Source organism: Oryctolagus cuniculus, chromosome 7 (genome assembly GCF_964237555.1).
Source record: "Oryctolagus cuniculus chromosome 7, mOryCun1.1, whole genome shotgun sequence".
In the NCBI taxonomy this organism is placed as follows: domain Eukaryota; kingdom Metazoa; phylum Chordata; class Mammalia; order Lagomorpha; family Leporidae; genus Oryctolagus; species Oryctolagus cuniculus.
In genome coordinates, this window is record NC_091438.1 from 9,612,640 (window position 1) to 9,634,932 (window position 22,293).

Genomic DNA, 22,293 nt, shown 5'->3' on the forward strand with positions numbered 1-22,293 from the left:
AATGAGCATATGAAAAGATGCTCCACAGGACTAATTATTAGGAAAATGCAAATCAAAACCACAGTGAGATATCACTTCATATACATTGGGATGGCTACCATCAGAAAAACCAAATTAACAGGTGTTAGTGAAAATATGGAGAAAGTGGAACCCTGTGCACTAATGGTAGGAAGGTAAGGTTGTGCAGCTACTATGGAAAACAGTTTGACCGTTTCTCCACACTTTAAAAATAAAATTACCAGCAATTCCATGGCTGACGTATTGTCATAGTCCATCTTCTGTTGCGGTAACAGAATACCTGAGATAGGATGATTTATAAAGAATAGAGATTTGTTTTGCTCTTCATTCTGGAGGCCGGAACTTTAAGACTAGGCATCTATATATGGTGAAGTCCTCATGCTCCTTCAACTCCTGGTGGAAAGTGGAAGGGGAGGTAGGCACGTGTGAAAGATCATGAGAGAGAGACTTGCTGATAACAGCCTGCTCTCACACTGACTAAACCAGTCCCCCAAGAATAATTCCTGCCAGAAAGGCATTAATCTATTCATGAGGGCTCCATCCTCATTGCCCAAACAACCTCCACCAGGTACCAGGTCCCAACACTACTGCATTGATGAATTAAGGTTCCAGCACATAAACTTTTGGGAGACACACTCAAACCATTGCATATATGTACCCAAAAGGATTGAAAGCAAGGACTTGAACCAATATTTGCATACCCATTTTCATAGCATCATTACAATCATGTGCCATGCAACATTTTGGTCAACTACGGACTGTGTATACAATGGTGGTCATATGAGATTACGTCATCTAATGACATTGTAGCTCCCTAGTTCATATAAATACACCCTTTGATGTTTGCACAAAAATTGTCTAACAGTGCTTTTCTCAGAAGGTGTTCATGCTGTTATGTGGCCGTGACATTTTTATAATAGCTAATACACAGAAGCAACCCAAGTGTCCTTGGATGGATTAATGGATAAGCAAATGTAATATGTACATATATTATTCAGTCCTAAAAAAGAAGAAAATCCTGACCCATGCTACAACATGAATGAACTTTCAGAACACTGTGTTAAGTAAAATAAACATTGACAATTCACATGAGGTACCCAGAGTAGTCAAACTTAAAGAGACAGAAAGTACAATGGTGGGTGCTAAGGACTAGGGGAGGAGACAGCAAGGAACTAGTGTTTAATGGAGTGGACGGAGTTTCAGTTTGCAAGATGAAAAAGTTCTGGAGATGGGTGATGGTGTTGGTTACACAGCATTACAGATACCACTGAGCTGTATACTTAAAAATTATTAAGATGATAAATTTTGGGGCCGGTGTTGGGGGGTAGCAGGTGAAGCCACTGCCAGCAGCCCAGATACCCCATAGGGGCACTGGTTTGAGTCCCAGCTGCTGCTCCTCCAATCCAGCTCTCTGCTGGTGGCCTGGGAGAGGCAGCGGAGGATGACCCAGGTACTTGGACGCCTGTACCCACATGGGAGACTGGGAGGAGGCTTCTGGCTCTTGGATGACGACTGTACCCACATGGGAGACTGGGAGGAGGCTTCTGGCTCTTGGATGACGACTGTACCCACATGGGAGACTGGGAGGAGGCTTCTGGTTCTTGGCTTCAGCCTGGGCTAGCCCCAGCCATTGTGGCCATTCGGAGAGTGAACTGGAGGATGGAAGATCTCTCTCTGTGTCTCTCTTTCTCTGTAACTCTGACTTTCAAATAAATAAATCTTTTTTTTAAAGAAGTTGGCAAATTTATGTTATATCTGATTTAATAAATAAAAAAAGATTGGAAAAAAGAAACTGAGTCTGCCAGGTTTCACGTCTGGTGTAACAAAGGTGTGTTTCTTTCTTTCTTGTCTTCATTCTTACTTGAACTTGCTTGTGGCTTCCTGCATTCCGTCTAAGGCCTAATAATGCAACGTTTATGGTGAATGCTGTATGCTGTGGATTCAAAAGCAGCTATTTGTTTTTTAGTGATTTAGCATGGTTTCTCTTTTGAGCCTTCACTGATGATGATTTTATGTCATTTTGAGTTTCCAAAGTACATTAATGTAGTAAAGGTACAGAGTTGGTGCCAATTATGTTTATTTTAGAAAGCAACGTAGAATGTTTTTAAAGTGAAAAAAAAAATGTGTCTTTAAAACATTTGCAAGCACTGTTATCAGCACAGAAATAAGAGGAGATCTGTTGGTATCTCAGGTTAGTTAGGCTGTATCCCAGAGGGCTGTCCACTAGACTGCTGACAACTCCACAAGAGTGGAAACCTTGTTCTGTTGTTTGGTGTTTCCAGCACTGAATATTCTATAGTTTTATTAAGTAAGTGTTTTGGGGGGCTGGCTCTGTGGCATAGCAGGTTAAGCCACTGCCTGCAGCACCGGCATCCCATGTGGCCACCAGTTTGATTCCTGGCTGCTCCACTTCTGATCCAGCTCCCTGCTAATGTGCCTGAGAAAGCAGCAGAGGATGGATCAAGTCCTTGGAGACCTTCAGTCTGGCCCAGCTCTGGCCATTGTGGCCATTTGGGGAGTGAACCAGTGGCTGGGAGATCTCTTTCCTTCTGTAACTCTGCCTTTCAAATAAAATAAATAAATCTTTAAAAATAAATTAAATAAATAAATGTTTTGGGGCAGGCATTGGCCTGGCAGTTAAAATACCCATTGGGATGCCTCCATCCCATATTGGAATGTATAGATTTGGACTCCTGACTCCTCTCCCAATTCCATCTTCCTACTAATGTGCACCCTGGGAGGTCGCAGGTGATGGCCCAGGTCGTTGTTCCCTGCCACCCATGTCAGAGTCCTGAATTGAGGTCTGAGCTCCCAGCTTCAGCCTGACCCAGCCCCCGCATTTGGGGAGTAAACTAGCAGATGGGGACTCTTCCTCTCTGCCTGTCTCTGTCTGTCTCTCTGCCTGTATCTGCTGTTCTGCCTCTTAAATAAGTAAATAAATGAATACAAATTTAAAACTAAATATTTGAATCAGTCAGTTCATGGATGCCATTTTTAGAATACAGACCGGGTATCATGAAAGGTTTTTGGCAGTCATAACATATGCAAAATATCCTGCTCAAATATGTCTCTAAACAAATATGCATTCTGCTTTTTTGTGTATTCCAAACAAGGGCCTTAACTAAAGTGGCAGTAGAAATGGGAAAGTGGAAATTGAAAAGTATTAGGAAATAAAGTGATCAAGTCTTGGAGTGGAAAGGAAAGTTTATGATGGCTTTGGGACAGGTTATCAGTGATTTCTCTAAGTAGAGGGTAATTCTCAATGAGAAGAATCTGTAGGTATGGGCTTTAACGTCAGGGTAATAGATACTGGAAGAATTTCATCTAAGATCCCTTTTGTTAGTATTTTACTTACCTGCTTAGATACTTCCTGTCCAGTGTTTGTCAAACTTCTCCACAAATATTCTAACAGGGGTTGATGTCCCACTTCCAGGAGTGAAAGATTGGGATCAAATCATACACAGATGTGTATGTACAGATTAGGCATGCACAAACACGTAAAACATTCGGTAGTGCATGTTTATATTAAAATAGACGCAAACTTTACATGCAGGATCATGGTAGATTCAGGCCTGTTTGACATTACTATTTGAAATGACTTAATCATTGAGACCCCGACAGGCACTCTGTTTCTAACCTTTGATATCACAGAGCCCTGAGGCAAAGTGAGTTTTTTCATGAATGAAGAGACAGTGATCTGAAATTTACTTGAGGTGAAATAAAATGTAAACTTTATTATGTATTAGACAAAAAAGAGCTGTAACACAAATGGGAAGTGCATATCATCAAAAGGCTGCTCTAGAAGTAGCACTGTTATTACATTTTCTTTTGAAAATAGACATTTATGTTTAGGATTTCAACATAAAACCGCCAGAACACACACACACACACACACACACACACACCACGTATACTTGATTCTTCACAGATGTGGTAATGTTGAATCTGGTAACACCACAAGCCTATGACCAGGACCAGTAAAATACCTTGGTGTGAGCCACGGTTACAGTTTTTGCCTTCAATTTGATTTTGGTTGCTTTGCTGTCATTTTATTTAGGTTATATACCTTTCAGGCCTGTGATTATTAAAAAGAATGGCTAATTGCACTCACCTTATGTAACGCAAAATTCTTTCTTTGTTAGTTTTGTAGGAAATTGTGAGATTGATTTGGAGATTAAGCGATATTTTTGTAGAGCTGGTGTGAAAAGTATACAGGTAAGTTTTAAAAATTTTTAATCTTCTAAAGTTCTCTAAGCTATGTTCAAAAAGAAAATTATTTAGTTTTAATTAGCTCAGAAATTTCGTGAACTGAAGTTTGTATTTGTAGGTCACAGTTGAAAACAAGTAAGTCAAGTGTATAAGACACTGGATTTTCATGTGATCTTGTTAACCAAGGGAGCGGCCCTGCAGTGTTGTTTTCTATTACCTGTCCGGTTTCCTGTTTGAATTTAGATTCATGGTACCATGCGAGTGATCTTGGAGCCATTGATTGGAGACATGCCTTTAGTCGGAGCTTTATCTATATTCTTCCTTAGGAAACCAGTAAGTCAACATTTATTTCAAGTTTCCTGTTCCATTCACTGACAAGACTATGTATATGTAGAAGAATGATACGAAGTGGCAAAAGAAAATGTTATCCTCAACTCTTGTCCCTTTCTGATTCATGAATCCTATAAGTTTTCATGCCTCTTTTGCCTTAACTAAGGGCTTCATCTCTTGAGAAACATCTTTATTAATTATGAAAACAAGGTTTGGGGGTTGGCATTGTGACATAGTGGGTAAACCCACCACCTGCAACTCCGGCATACCATCTGGGTACCAGTTTGTGTTTTGGCTGCTCTACTTCTAATCCAGCTCCCTGCGAATGACCTGGTAAAAGCAGCAGATTATAGCCCAAGTGCTTGGCCCCTACACCCATGTGGGAGACTTGGATGAATCTCCTGGCTCCTGGCTTCAGCCTGGCTCAACCCTGGCTGTTGCAGCCATCTGAGGAGTGAACCAGTACATGGAAGATCGATTCATATTCTCTCTCTAATTCTGCCTTCCAAGTAAATGAATCAATCTTTTAAAAACAAAACAGGTTAGTTTGGCAAATTATTCTTTAGAGTTAATTTATTTTCATTTTCTTTGACAGAAAGAGAGCAGGAGAGTGCTTCCATCTGTTGGTTCATTCCCTCAAATGCCTGCAGCAGCCAGCGCCAGGGTAGGCTGAATCTGGGAGCTGAGAATTCAGTCTGGGTCTCCACGTGGGTGGCAGGGACTCTGAACTTGAGCCGCCATCTGCTGCCTCCCTGATGCGCCAGCAGGAAGCTGGATCAGAAGCAGGGGTGGAGACAGGGCTCTGTCCCAGGCACTTGATATGGGATGTGAGCATTCTAAATGGTGTCTTAATCACCGTGCCTATTGCTGCTCTGAGATTTTTGTAAGTGTAGCTTGTAGCTAATGTTTTATTTTTTTTAGCTAACATTTTGTAAGCGTAATCACTGAGTATAATTTACATAATTTGCTTACTTAATCCCCATAGCCCTATAATTAAGTACTGTTTATTTTTACCTACCGGGAGCTGAGATTTTAAGAGTCTTATTTGTCCAGATCACACAACTAAGTATTGGGGCCTACACATAGACTCAGATTAGTCTGATGCATAATTCATGTTCCTAAACTCTATTGTCATGACTCACCAGTAAATCTCCATCACCCACCAGAGATGAGTGCTGCCATCATTTGGATGCATTTTTTCCACTGTGCTTAATCAGTTACACATACACTTTTTGAAAATTATACAGACCTTTTTTGACTGATCTATCATTCCTTGTGGTAAGCAGTAGGTTCTTATTGGCCACAAGAACAAGACAGTGAAACTGTGATTCCTCCTGAACAGACTCCTGCGTGCCTGGCCTCCTCCTCACGTGGCCTCTGTGGCCTCAGAGTGGCGTCTTCCTCTGTCTGTCTTCAGTGTTCAGCATCGTTAGGGTAATCTTCCCAAGTGCAAACAAATCCGCTAGGATTTTCTTTCCCTTACAGACAAGATCATGGGTTCTCCAGCTGCACTTCCCACCACAGCCCCAAACGATCATCCAGGTTCCCAACAAGAGGGAACCATCAAACTCTAGAGAAACATCAGCCCCATCTTCCTGTCTTCCATGACTACTTCTCGGTATCTTTTCCTTCTCCCCAGAATGTCGTCTTTGGCCCTTTGATTCATTATTTCCAGCAAATTTCTACACATCCCTTCCTAGGACAGAGGTCCCATTATAGTTATGTATATACTGTTAACTTTTTTTAAAAAAGCCAGGAATGTTCCTATCTCCATGAAGTTCAATGTCTGTGGATGAATTGGTCTGTTTCTAAAATGCTCCTCCTCCCTGCACACCTTTTTAAATGATTCTTAAGCTATGCCATTCTGTGGCCCTCAATGAGTCCTTTATGGAGGTATTGTTAAACATCATTTTTTAACATGATTTCTTATTTTGTTAAGAATAAAGGTTTTATTATTTTTATCTGAGAGGCCAAGAGACAGAAAGACAGAGTTTGCATCCTCTGGTTCCCTGCCCAAATGCCCACAGTGACCAGGACTCAGCTGGACCAAAGCTGGAGTTGGGAACTCAGTGCAGGTCTCCCATGTGGGTGGCAGGGATCCAAGTGCTTGAGTCATCACCACTGCTTCCCGTGGCCTGCATTAGCAGGGTGCTGGAATCAAGAGCCAGAGCCAGGCATCAAACCTGGGCACTCTTCTTTGGCTCATGGTATCTTAAAGGCTAAACTCCCATCCCATCATCTATAATTTACTACAGAAATATTAATTTCTATACTTTGATTCAAATAAAGTAAAAAGTATTTTTGTTTGGTTTTTGAGATAAGGGTTTGTCTAGACCAAAATGAGTTTACCACCAGTGGTACCATTTCTATATAAACGTATAAGAAGCATTTACTGTCATCACTTTGTATTACCACTAAAATTATTATTCTCCTTCTCTTATTGCTTACTTAAAAGCATTTTTTAAAAGATTATTTGCAAGTCAGAATTAAAGAGGGAAAGGCAGAGAGAGAGAGAGAGAGAGAGAGGTGTCTTCCATCTGCTGGTTCACTCCTCAGATGGCTACAATGGCCAGAGCAGGGCCAGGCCAAATCCAGGAGCCAGGAGTTTCTTCTAGGTCTCCCACACGAGTGGCAGTGTCCCCAAATACTTGACCCATCTTTTGCTGCTTTTCCCAGACCATTAAGAGGGAGCTAGATCAGAAGTGGAGCTTCTGGGACTCAAACTGGTGCCCATATGGGATGCCAACATCACATCAGCAGCTTTACGTACTGTGCCATGATGCCTACCCTGTGATGACATTTTAAGTACTTGCTCTGCCACAATGCCCACTCCCATGATGGCATTTTAAATACACAAAATTTAAGAGCTATTAGAGAACCTTTTTCTGTCAATTTCACTTTATTAAAATTCTGGAAAAGGAGAAAATCTACAAAAGATTTAAAATTCATGGTTTTCTCATGTACTGGTTGTTTAAAAGCCAGTACGTTTAAGAAACCAACTTTATTAATGTCTGTGAAAAATTAATCGTTATGGGGCCAGCACTGTGGCACAGCAGGTTAATGCCCTGGCCTGAAGCACCAGCATCCCATATGGGTGCCGGTTCAAGACCCGGCTGCTCCACTTCCCATCCAGCTCTCTGCTATGGCCTGAGAAAGCAATAGAAGATGGCCCAAGTCCTTGGGCCCCTGCACCCGTGTGGGAGACCCGGAAGAAGCTCCTGACTCCTGGCTTCAGATCAGTGCAGCTCCGGCCATTGCAACCAGCTGGGGAGTGAACCAGCGGATGAAAGACCTCTCTCTATTTCTCTCTCTCTGCCTCTCCTCTCTCTGTGTAGCTCTGACTTTCAAATAAATAAATAAATCTTAAAAAAAAAAGAAAAACTAATATTTAACAAATTTCTAAATATTTTTCATTTACGCTTGTTTATACAGAGATGTTTTAACAATTTAAAGAAAAATCTTGGGACAGGAATTTTAGCTCATGGTTAAGACACTGATTAATACACTTTGCATTCCATATTGGAGTAATTGGGTTCAGTTTCCAGCTCTGGCTCCCAGTTCCAGCTTCTTGCCCATGTACATGGGAGGCAGCAAGTGCTGACTCAAGCAGTTGAACCCCTGCTACCTGTTTGGGAGACTGGATTGTGTTTCCAGTTCTTGGCTGTGGTCTCAGCCCAGCCCCAGCCGTTACAGGCATTTGGGGAGTGAGCAAGTGGATGGCAGCTCTCTGTCTGTCTTCATTTTCTGCCTCTCAAGTAAATAGATAAATGATAAATAAAGGTCTTTTTTTATTTTCAGTTCAGAATTTAACAATCCAGATCTTTAAATCTTCCTCAAAACTTAGTAATTCTCTTATTTAATTTAAACTCTTCACAGATGAATTTGCCTTTAAAATAACATTATAATATTAACATCCACATGAAAATTTAGTGACCAGAAAAGAAAGAGGCTGAAAAGTTCAGAATCGCTCATTTCCTTCTATGGTAACTAGTTACCAAACCATATGCTTCAGAGAAAAGGAAAATTTTTTTTAAGTTACTTTCAACTGGAAAATATGAGAATAGAATTTACTGCTTGTTGCCAAGTAATTCTTCCTCACTCTGGTGAAAAATAAAGCTAGAAAGATTTTTAGTTTTGTTTTTGATAATTTTTTTATTACCCTGGTGATTTAGTAGTGCTGGACACTCATGAAACTTTTCCACATTTTTAGACTTGTTCATTTGTTTAGATTAGTTTTGATAATATGATACTTGTTGGGAGAAAAAACAAAAACTAAAAAAATCCTGCAATGATTAAGGGATTGAGTGTAGAAGACAGTCTGTGTAGTAGGTAATGACACTCTTGGGTGTGGTACAGCCTGGTTTTCCGCTCCTGATTCTTTCTCTTCTCACTGTGAGCTTTGAACAGCTTATTTCTCCAGTCATCTCCAGTTTTCCTATTTGTAATATGAAAATGAATAATACTTCATACAATTAAATGTGAACCTTAAATGTCAATGAGGGGCAGGCGCTGTGGTGTAGTGGGTATGGGCCACTACACCCATAATGTAGTCCTGGCTGCTCCACTTCCTATCCAGCTCTCTGCTGTGGCCTGGGAAAGCAGTAGAAGATGGCCCAAGTTCTTGGGCCCCTGCACCTGCGTGGGTGACCTGGAAGAAGCTCCTGGCTCCTGGCTTCAGATCAGTGTAGCTCCGGCCGTTGCAGCCAGCTGGGGAGTGAACCAGCGGATGGAAGACCTCTCTCTCTTTCTCTACCTCTCTCTGCAACTCTAACTTTCAAATAAATAAATACATCTTTTTTTTTAAATGTCAATGAATGTAAAACACTTAGTACAATGCCTGGCACATACTTGTTAAGCCTTTAGTTTATGTTTTTCTTTTTTTTACGTTTTATGTATTTGAAAGTTAAGAGTTACAGAGGGAGAAAGAGAGAGAGAAAGAGATTGAGAGAGAGAGAGAGAAAGAGAGAGAAATCTTCCATCTGCTGGTTTATTCCCCAGGTGGCCACAGTAGCCAGGGCTCAGCCAGATCAAACCAGGAGCCAGGCCGGCGCCGCGGCTCACTAGGCTAATCCTCCGCCTAGCGGCGCCGGCACACCGGGTTCTAGTCCCGGTTGGGGCGCCGGATTCTGTCCCGGTTGCCCCTCTTCCAGGCCAGCTCTCTGCTGTGGCCAGGGAGTGCAGTGGAGCATGGCCCAGGTGCTTGGGCCCTGCACCCCATGGGAGACCAGGAGGAAGCACCTGGCTCCTGGCTCCTGCCATCGGATCAGCGCGGTGCCCCGGCCGCGGCGGCCATTGGAGGGTGAACCAACGGCAAAGGAAGACCTTTCTCTCTGTCTCTCTCTCTCACTGTCCACTCTGCCTGTCAAAAAAATAAAAAAATAAAAAATAAATAAAATTAAAAAAAAAAAAACCAGGAGCCAGGAACTCCATCCAGGTCTCCCACGTAGGTGTCAGGGGCCCATGTACTTGAGTCATCTGCTGCTTTCCCAGGCCATTAGCAGGGAGCTGGATCAGAAATGGAGCAGCCAGGACTTGAATCGGCACCCATAGGAGAAGCAGCTTCTCAGGGGCATCGGCTTTACCCACCACACCACAACACCAACCCCTGAGTCTTCAGATTTTTAAGAAATTAAATATTTTCGTACATGTAAGCATTGTAGTGTGGTCCTTACACTAGAGATGAGTTATTGGTAAGGAGAAAATCTCAGATAAATGTGATAAGAAGCAGAGCAATTGGTGTTCGCCATTGGATGTGTCCCAGGAATGGCTTTAACATGGTTGTAGCATGTGCCTGAGGCACGCATCCTTAGAGGTCTGTCTCCTGGAGTCATCTCCCCTGCCTCTGGGAGCCTCCTCCAAGCTCAGCACTCTCCTGCCCCTCCTCCCTTAAGGAGCCTGTTAGGAAAGATCTCAGGCTGGCTGGTGGCCTTGGGCCTCGACTCTCCCACGTGATCCAGAGCGATGCTCTTTCCAGTTTTCCATGTCCCAAGTGAAAGCCAGAAGCCCTGGGACTTTACAAAATAAGAAGAAGTTCTTGACCCTCATCACCAACCCAAATCTACTAAATAAAGGATCCTAGAGAATGGTGGGCACCAGGGTTTGCATTTTAAACAAACGTCTTGGTGATTTCTTATTCTGAATTGTAGCAATTAATGCACCTGGGATGCGTGGCATATATAAGTACTCAAGTACCAAATTGCTGTGCTCGAACTGTTCTGTGTCACTACATCTGCCAAGTGCTGCATTATAGATCAGTAGGGAGAAGAAAGTACCTCCGTGTTTTCCAGAAAGAGTCATGGACCACGTTACACATTCCGTGTCTTATGGGAGCGCCGCAGCAGCTCAGAGTTGACTTCCTGTCCTTTGGAAATACACATTCCACTTACTCTTCAGTTTCCTGAAATAGAGATGTTAGTCATCCAGGGACCGTGGTTCCCATTATCCTAGGGCACAGGGAGCACACTAATTTTAGTTGCTTTTCCAAAGGGGCTTTCTTGAGCACCGCCTTGATGAGGTCCCTCCTGCTAGTGTCTCGGGCGTCTGTGTGCAGTTTCGCGACTGAGCTTGTGAGCCTCTTGCTCTCTCGCACACTCGCCTGGCCTGTATCCTCTTCCTCACACACGCCGGCACACTCACATGCTCGTTTCTCATTCGCACACACACTCATTCCCTCACACACTGCTTCTGGCACTTGCACACTCATTCTTTCTCCCTCTATCTTTATGCACTTAGTCTTCTTCTGCTCCCCAGCCCTCCCCTGTGCACAGCCAGCCAGCTACCCCATCACTGCCTTTGACACAGGGACCTTATTTTTTTTTTTTTAAGATTTATTTATTTATTTGAAAGGCAGAGTTACAGAGAGGCAGATTGAAAGAGGGAGAGAGATCTTCCATGTGCTGGTTCACTCCCCAAATGGCCACAAGGCTGGAGCTGCGCCACTCTGAAGCCAGGAGCCAGGAGCTTCCTCCAGGTCTCCCATGTGGGTGCAGGGGCCCAAGGACTTGGGCCATCTTCCACTGCTTTCCCAGCCCATAGCAGAGAGCTGGATGGAGAGTGGAGCAGCCGGGACTAGAGCTGGTGCCCATATAGGGTGCTGGTGCTTCAGGTGGCAGCTTTACCCACTACACCACAGCTCCAGCCCCAGGGACCTTATTTTTTACACTCAAACCTCTTCTGTTTTCAAATCCCAGATAAGCCCTGTCCTCCCACCAATCCTGTGCCTGCCTCCCGATGATTTTTTTTTTTAAGATTTATTTATTTATTTGAGAGGCAGAGTTACAGACAGAGAGGAAGAGACAGAGAAAAGGGTCTTCCATTTGTTCGTTCACTCCCCAAATGGCCTCAATGGCCGGAGCTGGGCTGCTCCAAAGCCAGGAGCCAGAACCCAGGAGCTTCTCTGGGTCTTCCATGCAGGTGCAGGGGCTCAAGCACTTGAGCCGTCTTCCATTGCTTTCCCAGGCCACTAGCAGAGAGCTGGATCAGAAGAGGAGCAGCTAGGACACGAGCTGGTGCCCCTATGGGATGCACCTATGGGATGTAGAGGCTAAACCTGCTACAACACAATGCCAGCCCCCTCTGTGGCTTAAAAATCTCTTGGACTAAAACTGCCTTCTTTTAGACTTCTAATATTCCATAGATGATGGTTAATATTCTTTGGAGACTTTTGTCTTAGACAAAGTAATGAAGCTGTTTTTCTGAAATGGTTCTTAGGACTTCAAAAATGGTCTCTGATGGTTTGATTCTAGGTAGCTCTTCACCAGAAGTTAACATGGAACAAAACTGCTTCAGAAGTGAAAAGATAAATGTGCCTTGTGCTGCTTACCTATGTTTGGCATAGTTAGGAAGATCTGGATTGCTCTAAGGCATTCCCAAGGCGAGGAGCCCTGAGAGGGTATCTTCTGTAATTCCTCTCTCTCTCTCTCTCTCTCTCTCTCTCTCTCTCTCTCTCTCACACACACACACACACACACACACACACACGCTATCTAGTTGCAGCTCTGTCTTCCCACAGCCCACTAGGTGATGACTTAGAGCCAGGTGCCATCTATATACGTTGTCTTACTCAGGCCTCATGGCCCACCCATCCTATGGAAAACAAAGCTCAGAGATAGTATTTTTTTTTTTTTTTTTTAATTTTTGACAGGCAGAATGGACAGTGAGAGAGAGACAGAGATAGAGAGAAAGGTCTTCCTTTTGCTGTTGGTTCACCCTCCAGTGGCCGCCGTGGCCAGCAGCCGGCGCACCGCACTGATCCGATGGCAGGAGCCAGGTACTTCTCCTGGTCTCCCATGGGGTGCAGGGCCCAAGCACTTGGGCCATCCTCCACTGCACTCCCTGGCCACAGCAGAGAGCTGGCCTGGAAGAGAGGCAACCGGGACAGAATCCGGCACCCCGACCGGGACTAGAACCCGGTGTGCCAGCGCCGCAAGGCAGAGGATTAGCCTAGTGAGCCATGGCGCCGGCTAGTATTTTTTAAATTGGAACTTCAGTAGGAATATTTCTAGTATTGAAATTTATTTTTTAAAATCTCATACGTGGAAGCAGTTGTTTGGCTCAGTGGTGAGGATGCTGCTTAGGATGCCCGCACCCCATATTGGAGCTCCTGTGCTTCCATTAGAGTCTTAGCTGTGCTTCCAGTCCAGCTTCCTGCTAAGACATACTCTGGGAGGCAGCACTGGCTCCCTGCCACCCATATGGGAACATGTGTTGAGTCCCTAGCTACTGGCTTCAGCCTAACCCAGCCCTATCTGTTGTGGGCTTTAGGGGAGTGAACCAGTGGGTGAAAGATAGCTCTCTCTCCCCCACTATCTCCTCATTCTCTCTCCTTCCACTGTCTCCCCCTCCCGTCTTTGTCTGCCTTATAAATAAATATAATTTTAAAAATAAGTTTTTTTAAAAATCTCAAATTATATTTTAAAACTTCTAAGCATTGTAATTTGTATTTCAATGGTTTTCTCTAGCAACTGGAAATTCTCTTTAGGGAGCTGGCATTTGGGCATAGTGGGCAAAGCCGCCACCTGTGATGCCAGTATCCCCTATGGACACCAGTAAAACAGCAGAAGATATGCCAAGTGTTTTGGTCCTTAAACCCACGTGGGAGAACCAGTGAAGCTGCTGGCTGCTGGCTGCAGTCTGTCTCAGCCCTGGCTATCGTGACCATCTAGGGAGTGAACCAGCAGATGGAAGACTCTCTCTCTCTCTCTCTCAATCTCTCTCTCTCCCCCCCTCCCCTCTCCCCCTCTTCCCCTCTCTCCCTCTCTGTCCCTCTCTGTCCTTCTTCCCTCTCTCTGTAGCTCTGACTTTAAAAAAATAATTAAAAAAAAAAAAAAGAGATGGGTATTAAGGAAATGAGTATTTAGATTGTAGTGATAATAGGGGCCAAGTTCCCTAGTACCATTTAGTGGAAAAAACCTAGATGTTTAACATCCCATGCTGGTGTGTAGATCTCCTGCCACAAAGGAATGCCCTGCGGGAGGCCAAGAACCCCGTGTTTAAGTTCTGCATATCTATAGGAAAGTGACATCCAAGTCAGGTGGCAAGACTTAGACCAGCTGTCTGCTGGTGCATTCACTGTGCGGGACCTCAGAGTAAGGGAGAAGTCAGGGAGGGGAGAAGGCACCTCAGAGATGCAGAGACGGTGAGAGGATGGATGGCTTGGAGCAAAACCCTGTGCGGCAGATCTGCCGTTTCTTCCCTTGGGGGCTGAGTGGGAAGATGAGAACTCCCCTCTGTCCTGTTACCCAGTTGTGAAATTCAAACAGTTAGATAGGATCACTTCCTCCAGGTCTTAGTTTTCCCACCTGTAAAACTAGAAGAGAATGGTTCTTCTCAGTCTTTGACTAATTCTCAGTTTAAATACCTACGACTTTGTAAGCCAGCTTTTTACGTGATCTTCAAACGTGTATCTGTTCTGTTTTCTTTTTGAGCTCAGTCCAGCAAGTCTTTCTTGCATGAAACTTTTATCCTCAATGCAGAAAGTGGAAGCATTTTCCTGGCTTGGAGCCTTTCATTTTTAGTTTTGAGAGGCAAAAAGATATCTGTCGGGTGTCTAGGTAGTTTTTAGAGATTTTTTTTTTCTGGGTGTTAAGCCCACAAGAACAGAATTACCACCTATTTGTGCAGATTTTCGGGAACAAGTGTTTGGCCTGGTGGCAAGGATGTTGCTTGGGACAGCTGCATCCCACACTGCGAAGTCCCGCTTTGCTGCTGATTGCCGCTCCCTTCTAAAGCACTGGGAGGCCGCAGGTGACGATGGCTCGGGAGCTGGGTCCTTCCCATCTAAGAGGGAGACCTAGATGGAATTCCCAGTTCCCTGGTCCAACCCCTGCTGTTCAGGGCATTTGGAGAGTAAACCAGTGGAGGCAGCCCCTACCCCCACGCCCAAAAGTGCCCCCCATCTCTGCCTGCCTCTCTAATACAAAAAGCGTTACTGCTGCTCGTTTGTGGAGATCTGACTTGCCAGCTTTGAGCAGTTTTTATCATTTAAAGTTCTAGCAGAATATTCCATGTCAGTGCCATATCAGGTGTTTAAAATCTTCATGCAGTGGCAGGCTCCACAGTACCAGTTGGTAAAGACACTTCTCGTTTGTTCAAACTGAAACATACGTTTTTAACCAAAATGGAAAGGTGTAGACCAGCCAGGTCATACTTAATGATGTCAGTTCTATATAGCACTATTGTACATGAGGTAAGAACGCAGGTTTCTGAGGCAGGCTTTCGGCACAGTGGTTAAGACACTGCTTGGGATGACCCCATCTGATACCAAGGTGCAGGGGTTCAAGTCTCAGCCCAGCTTCCAACTCCAGCTTCCTAATGAAGAGCAACAGGAAATGCGTCGAGTGGTTGGATTCTTACTACCCACGTGGGGGGCTCCAGTAGAGTTTTGGACTCCTGGTTCCGGCCTGACCCAGCTCTCGCCACTGCTGTTATTTGGGAGATGAACCAACTAATGGAAGATTTCTGTCTGTCCCTGTGTCTCTCTCTGTCTTTCTGTCTCCCTGTCTTTCAAAGAAGGTGAAAACAAATAACTAATTATTTTTGAAATGACCAATTTTTTTAAAAAAATGGTAGTGAGCCTCGTGCTTGAGCTGTGGGTATATCTTGTACTCCCTGCCAGTCCCAGTCTAACTTAGGACCAGTGACACATCTGGAGAAAAAGCTGATGATTCAGTGTGATTAGACATTTCTTTCCTTATAATTTTGGTCAGACAAGCAGGATGTCATGTTGGTAATCAGAGCGGCTTTCAGATTACTGCACGGAATAATCGTGTGGAGCGTGTGGCATTATAGAAAATAGGACAGTGAAAAGAGTCCTTTGTTGTTTCCTTCTGTCACTTCATACATGTTTTTTGTTTGATAACTTGTGACTCGTTCCATTTGGCCAATTTTTGCTTTTTGCATTTTTATTTATAGTTCAATTCACTGGGCAGTCAAAGCTTCTCAACCAAAGCCAGTCCCTGTTTCACAGAAGTATTTTAAGAGGTCCAAAAACACCAACTAAAATTAGCTTTACACTGGCTTTTCTAAAGTCAGTCCTGTCTCACCAAGTATTTTAACAAGTCCAAAAATACCTCGGAGCTACTTGGAACCATAGTAAAATCTCATTCTAACACCAGTTTCGAGTCTTCTGCATTCTGCTCTTTCTGAAAGACGACTGCATTAACAAACACTATTAAAAGAATTGTTAATTCTGTTTCCAGAAGCTGCCAGGATAAAACAGCTCTACCTTAAAGGTATTAAGACTAGGGGCTGGCATGTGGTACCATGGGTTAAGCCTCTACTTGGGATGCTGACATCCCAAAGCAGAGGGCCAGTTTGAGTCCTGGCTGATCCAGCTCCCTGCTAATACTCTTGGAAATCAGCAGATGATGGCCCAAGCACCCGAGTCCCTGCCCAACCTGGGAGACCTAGATGGAGCTCCTGGCTTCAGTCTGGAAGTCTTCTCTCCCTCCCCTCTCTAATTCCCGCTCCTTCAGATGCTCTGCTTCCAAATAAATAAGTAAATATTTTTAAAAAAATCATTGAGACTACACTGAAGATGTTTAAGGTGACAAGACTGTGACATAAAAGTATAAAATATGAATACTGTGTTTTTTAAAAAATTTATTAATATAAGAACAGATTTTATAGGTGCAATTGTAAGACAACCATACTTCCCTGGCTCCCTCCCACAATCCCGTCTCCTTACTTCCTTTCTTTTCCTTCTTTGATTTTTGCAAAAACATTATTTCAATCCACTTATAATCACAGGCTTAATGCACCACTAACCATAATATTCAACAAGTAAAAAGCAGGATGCTTAGAATGAAAGTGTATTTATAGGAAAAGTCTTCATTAAGCTGCACCTTTGAATTTCATCCCCTTCATTGTCCTCATGGCTATAGCGGCCTCACCTAATTTTACTGAGAAGCTTCCTGTCTCCTTCCCTAACGCGTGTCCCTTCCCTGGAATTTGTTTGGCTTTTCTGTCTCATAGTCCTGCAGATGGCGAAGCTTAGGTGTCTTTTGATGTAATAGCATGTGGAGTGCTTGCACTTTAACTCAAGTCACATGCGAAACTTCACGCTGCATCTCTGACACGTTCTTCTTTCCTGAAGTACATTTGTGATCAAGAGACAGAACCTTCAGGGGCAGGTGGTTAGCCTAGCAGCTAAGAGGCCTGCATCCCACATTAGAGTTCCTGGGTACCCTAACCAGTTCCAGCTCCTGACCCAGTTTCCTGCAATGCAAACCCTAGGAAGCAACAGTGATGATTCAGATAATTGGGTTCTCGCTACCACTGGGGAGACCCGGATCCAATTCCTGACTCCCAGCTTCAGCCTGGCCCAGCCCCAGCCGTTGTGGGCATTTGGGCAGTGAACCAGTGAATGGTACAGGTCGTTTGTTTTTTCTATCCCTCAAATAAATAGATAGGTAAAAATTAAGAAGAAAAAAAAAAAAGGGGAGGAAAGAACCTTCCATGCTGATTTATAAAATCCTGTTACAGTGCTGTCTTAAATGTGAAAGATTCCTGATATATAGGTGTTTTTGTAAGATAAGAATACTTTGTTGTGGTGGGAGTATCTGTTCCTTTCTAAGTTCTGAAAAGAGTCTCTGGCCTAGTGGTGTAAGAGAAAAGAAAGGGCAGTCAGCCTCTAAATCCCAGTGTTTGTCAGTTTATCCATATGATATAAAATATATGCTCAGCCACATACATTGGAATATCCAGTGTTTCACTTAATTTTATATTCCTATTTATAACTGTCAGGGACTGGCATTGTGGCACAGCAGGTGAAGTTCTTGCCTATCAAGGTTGGCATCCCATGTGAGCACCTGTTTGAGTCCCAGCTATTCTGCTTCTGATCCAGCTCCCTGCTAATGTGCCTGGGAACGCAGTGGAAGATGGCCCAAGTGCTTGGGCCCCTGCCACACAGGAGACCCATATGGAATTTTAGACTCCTGGCCTGGGCCTGCCCAACCCAGGCCATTACAGCCATTTGGGAAGCAAACCAGTGGATGGAAGATCTCTCTCTGTCTCTTTGTCTCTCTCTGTAACTATGCCTTTCAGGTTATGGGGTGGGGGGAGCCACTGTAATCCAAAAGCTGTACTTTGGAAATTTATATTTATTAAATAAAAGTTAAAAAAATAAATAAATTTTAAACAAACAAACAAAAACAAAAATGGTAGACAGACTCAGGATAGACATTTCTGTTAAAGAAAAGGGAAAAAGAATAGTTCATATTGATATTTACAACACAAATTTAAGATTAATTACCAGGGCTGATGCTGTCGCTCACTGAGTTAAAAGCCTGGCCTATAGCGCCAGTACCCCATTTGTACACCAGTTTGAATCCCAGCTGCTCCTCTTCCAATCCAACTCCCTGCTAATGACCTGGGAAAGTATCTGAACATGACCTAGTGCTTGGACCCCTGCACCCACGTGGGAGACCCAGTAGGAGCTCCTGGTTCCTGGCGTTGACCTGGCCCAGTCCCAGTCATTGTGGCTATTTGAGGAGTGAACCAGCAGAACAAAACCCTCTTTGTCCACCTCTCTCTGTAATTCTACCTTTCAAATAAATAAAATAAATCTTTAAAAAAATTCACAATTAAAAAAGATTAATTACCCATTTTTTTCTTCCCATTTTTTATATTTGTATCTCATTTCTCTTATACTGAAAAGTCACAGTCTTTCAGGATTTTGAAAAATTTGTTTCTGTTTTTAGTTTTGGTCTATCCTTAAGAATCTTGACTCTCACAGTTCATATTTATTTATAACCACTTACTCCCAAAAGGGATTTGGACACTTCTGTTGCTCTAACTGTGTTGATAATTGAGGTCAGTTTAATGTAGTATTTCTTATACAGATATAAAACACAAGGAATTTTATTATTTGTGATGCCCATTTTGATAGGAAAAGCAGTACTTATATTTCCAGTCAGTAATTTTAACTGGTCTACATCCATTTAATAGAATTTAAGCTAACTGTGTAGAGATTATTCTTAGACAAATAGATATAAATGTCAAATGAATGGGCAGAACATGTTCCGCTAATTGGAAAATGCAAATTAAAACAGTGATAAATGACCATTTTTTCATAGCCAGATGGACTAATTTTCAATATCTGCTTTTGGTGAAAATATGGAAAAATGACACACTTTTGGTGGAATGTAAATTGTCATAATGTTTTTGGAAGGCAGTTAAATGCTATATATCAATATTAAAAATAAACATAATTCTTTAACCAAATATCCCATTTTTGATTGCTAGTATGCATTTATCTATAAGAGCTTGTATGTACAGACAAGTCATTATTCATAATAAAAGAGAAGTTGTAAATACTCTGAGGATACATCTGTGGAAGGACAGGTTAATAAGTTACTGTATGATTTTACTAGAGAAAACCAAAAGCAGAAGCAGGTCTGCATGTACCAACCAGGAAAGACGTCCTCAACATATAACAAAGTGGAGGAAGAAAGACTAGGACAGTATTGTGTATGAACTCTTTTTGTTTAGAAAGAAACAAACTTGTGTGCATTTGATTTGATGACTGGAAGTGATTTGGATATTTAATATTTTGCCCTTTTTTTAAAAAACAGCTTTTAGAAATTAACTGGACAGGACTGACTAATCTTCTGGATATCCCTGGATTAAAGTAAGTTTTTTGCGGGGTCCTATTACAGTTAGCTTGTTGATGCTGTAATGCACATTTTTAGTGTCATAAAATAACACGAGAATCATTTAGACACATGTCTGCCAGGTAGAATTAGGCCAGACTGTCACAGAACAAGGAACAGAGACAGCATATTTGGATTTTGTTCTCATAACCACATTTGAAAAAACTACTTGCGTCCAAATGAGCTAAACTATGATGGTTTTAGGAGTGCTTTAGACTGAGTTACCCTTTATTTCCTTTTTTTTAATTGCAAGGCTTCTTCACAGTCCTGGTGTGTTAGAAAAGCAGAAACCTTTTAATATTCAATAAATTAATTTTTAAATTTAGTTCTTATTGTTTCCCCTTAAACAATAAAGAAAACTTTGAAAATATGTGTATACTGCAAACCAGCCTTTCCATGCTGTCCAAGCCATGGATACCCTTCCCCTTGTGGCTTTTGTTACCTTCCTTCTTCTGCCTTGAAAGGAGTAAGTGTCAGGTCAGTGTGCTCGGTCTTTGCAGAATTCTGTAGCAATCTAGTATCTAAAAGGCAAGAAAAATGTCCTAAAACAAGCATCCGAGACCATGAAGGATAATCCCTCCTCTGAGGGAGGTGGATCTGTGCTAGGTGGGTGACATCCAGCATCAGATGTGTGGGCCAGTGCCTTCCCATCCACCCACCTGCCCCCGTCAGTCTCTCCTGTGAGGAAAGCCTGGAGAATGTCTCCTCTCTTCTCCCTTTTTGCAGCAGAAGGGACAGCGTCTCTCTGCTTGTCTTCTCAGACTAATAAGCACGTCACTGGTGACTTTAGGCTGTACAGAAGAACAGAACTGTTGACTCCAAGTAGCCTCAGTTGTCTCCGCCCAGGACAGAACCCCTGTCCCAGGCCAACAGTGCGAGGCCTGACCAGAGAGTGAGCACACACAGTAACCCACCTGCAGACCCCCCTCCTCTCAGGCTTCTCCATACCACCTATCTTAGAAGATGCGGGTCCTCGTTCTGGCTCTATCTCATGTGCCGTGTGGCCTTCAGGAAGTATCCCCGCCGAGCCTCAGTTCATTTCCTCCCAACAGCAAATTCAAAGTCCTGTGTCCACCAACTACGAAGAAGAAAAAGAGGAATGGATACGCCTGCTCCTGAAAAAAAAAAAATTAATGCATAGATCATGCTGGACGCAAGACCTTGGCATGTTCATTTCCCTTGTCAGATAATGTTAACAGCAGACTGACTCTTCACATCGATCGAGACCAGATCATAGCAGTGCTGAATCTCCAGATCATCTTGCCTTGTCCTCAGCTCCCCATAACAGTTATTCTGTGTGCTCATCCCTGAAGGCCGCAGCCTGAGTCCTGTACAGAGTCAGAGATTTGGATAACAGACGATGTACCCAAGCAAACGCAACACAACCTCCACAAGTAAAAAATACCATGTACCCAAAGGAAAAGCAGAGAAGGAAGGAAAGAACAAGAACTTGTGCATGGTGACTGCTTTGGGCAGACCTGTTATTTCCAAATGGGAAGTTTTATTATAGGTTAAACTCACTTGTGAAAGAATGCATTACTTTTTAGGTAAAAGTGACATATGTTATAGTGGATTTTCCTCCTAAAATAGCTTGGTATTAAATTATGAGAGCTTGGTTTCAAGCTATTTTTTTTTCCTATTCCTGAGTTTTCGTTTATGCCTCTGCAATGGCCATTAGAATCTTCTTTCATTATAAGGAAAAATTAGAACTTGAACAATCTGAGGCATAGTCATAATAAAAGTCTTTTTTAGGTACTGTTATTTACTGGATACAGAAAAGTACTGTTACCTTTAAAAGATCTCTGAGAAAAAAAAATGTGACTTTGAAGGATTTGTTAGAGTATTCTTTAGGATTCTTGGTTGCAACCAACAAACCTAGCTCAAATGGTGTTTGAGTGGTAAAAGTAAATAAATAATTTTTTGAAGACAGTTTAGCCGCCTACCCAACAATGAGGCATTAAGCGCCTGCTCTGAGCCAGCTGCTCTTAGTGCTCGGACACAGCCGTGAACAGAAAGGCACAGTCACGTGGCTGCTGTCATGATCTCACCTCTGGTGGCTTGCTTCCTGCATGTAACTAAAAGCTGGAATGTTCTTTGAGGGATCTTTGAGGGATTTCATGCATAGTTGGGTGTTGATGCCAAGTCATGCTGTAATGGCTCTGTATCCAGCGCTTGACTCAAGCAGAGTTGAGTCTCCACTTGGCTTCGCTTTCAGACTGGCTCTTGCTGTGAAGTAGCAGTTGCTAGCATCTTCTGTTCTGCAAACTTAGCCGCTGTGGTCGAGCAAGACCCTTTTCCAGCAGTGCCAGCAGCAGTTCCAGAGTTACCTTGTGTGTGTCCACCCATCCTTGGTCAGATTCCTTGGATTCTTGTGATCCCCCTTGGGTCTTTGTGTACCCCTAAAACGGGGCCGGGGGAATGTCCAGCCCATTTGGTCTGGCCCTGTCAAGGCAGCCACAGGCAGGATTTGAAATTCAGTACATCTATAGCAAGCTAATTTTTAATTTGATAATTTTGTAGGGCCTGTGAATGATGTTATAAATAACCAAATGGCCCTTGGCAGAAAAAAAGATTCCCACCCTTG

At 43.1% G+C, this 22,293-nt stretch overlaps 1 protein-coding gene across 3 annotated transcripts in view; it reads left to right on the forward strand.

Moving 5' to 3' along the window:
• The window catches only part of ESYT2 (extended synaptotagmin 2), a 104,084-nt gene that overhangs the window by 39,847 nt on the left and 41,944 nt on the right, over positions 1-22,293 (forward strand). For all 3 annotated transcript variants that reach the window (XM_051857038.2, XM_051857040.2, XM_051857041.2), the window contains exons 5-7: positions 4,161-4,233; positions 4,471-4,560; positions 19,632-19,687. In XM_051857038.2, coding sequence (XP_051712998.1) covers positions 4,161-4,233; positions 4,471-4,560; positions 19,632-19,687 — 219 coding nt within the window. The remainder of the gene's footprint in view (positions 1-4,160; positions 4,234-4,470; positions 4,561-19,631; positions 19,688-22,293) is intronic.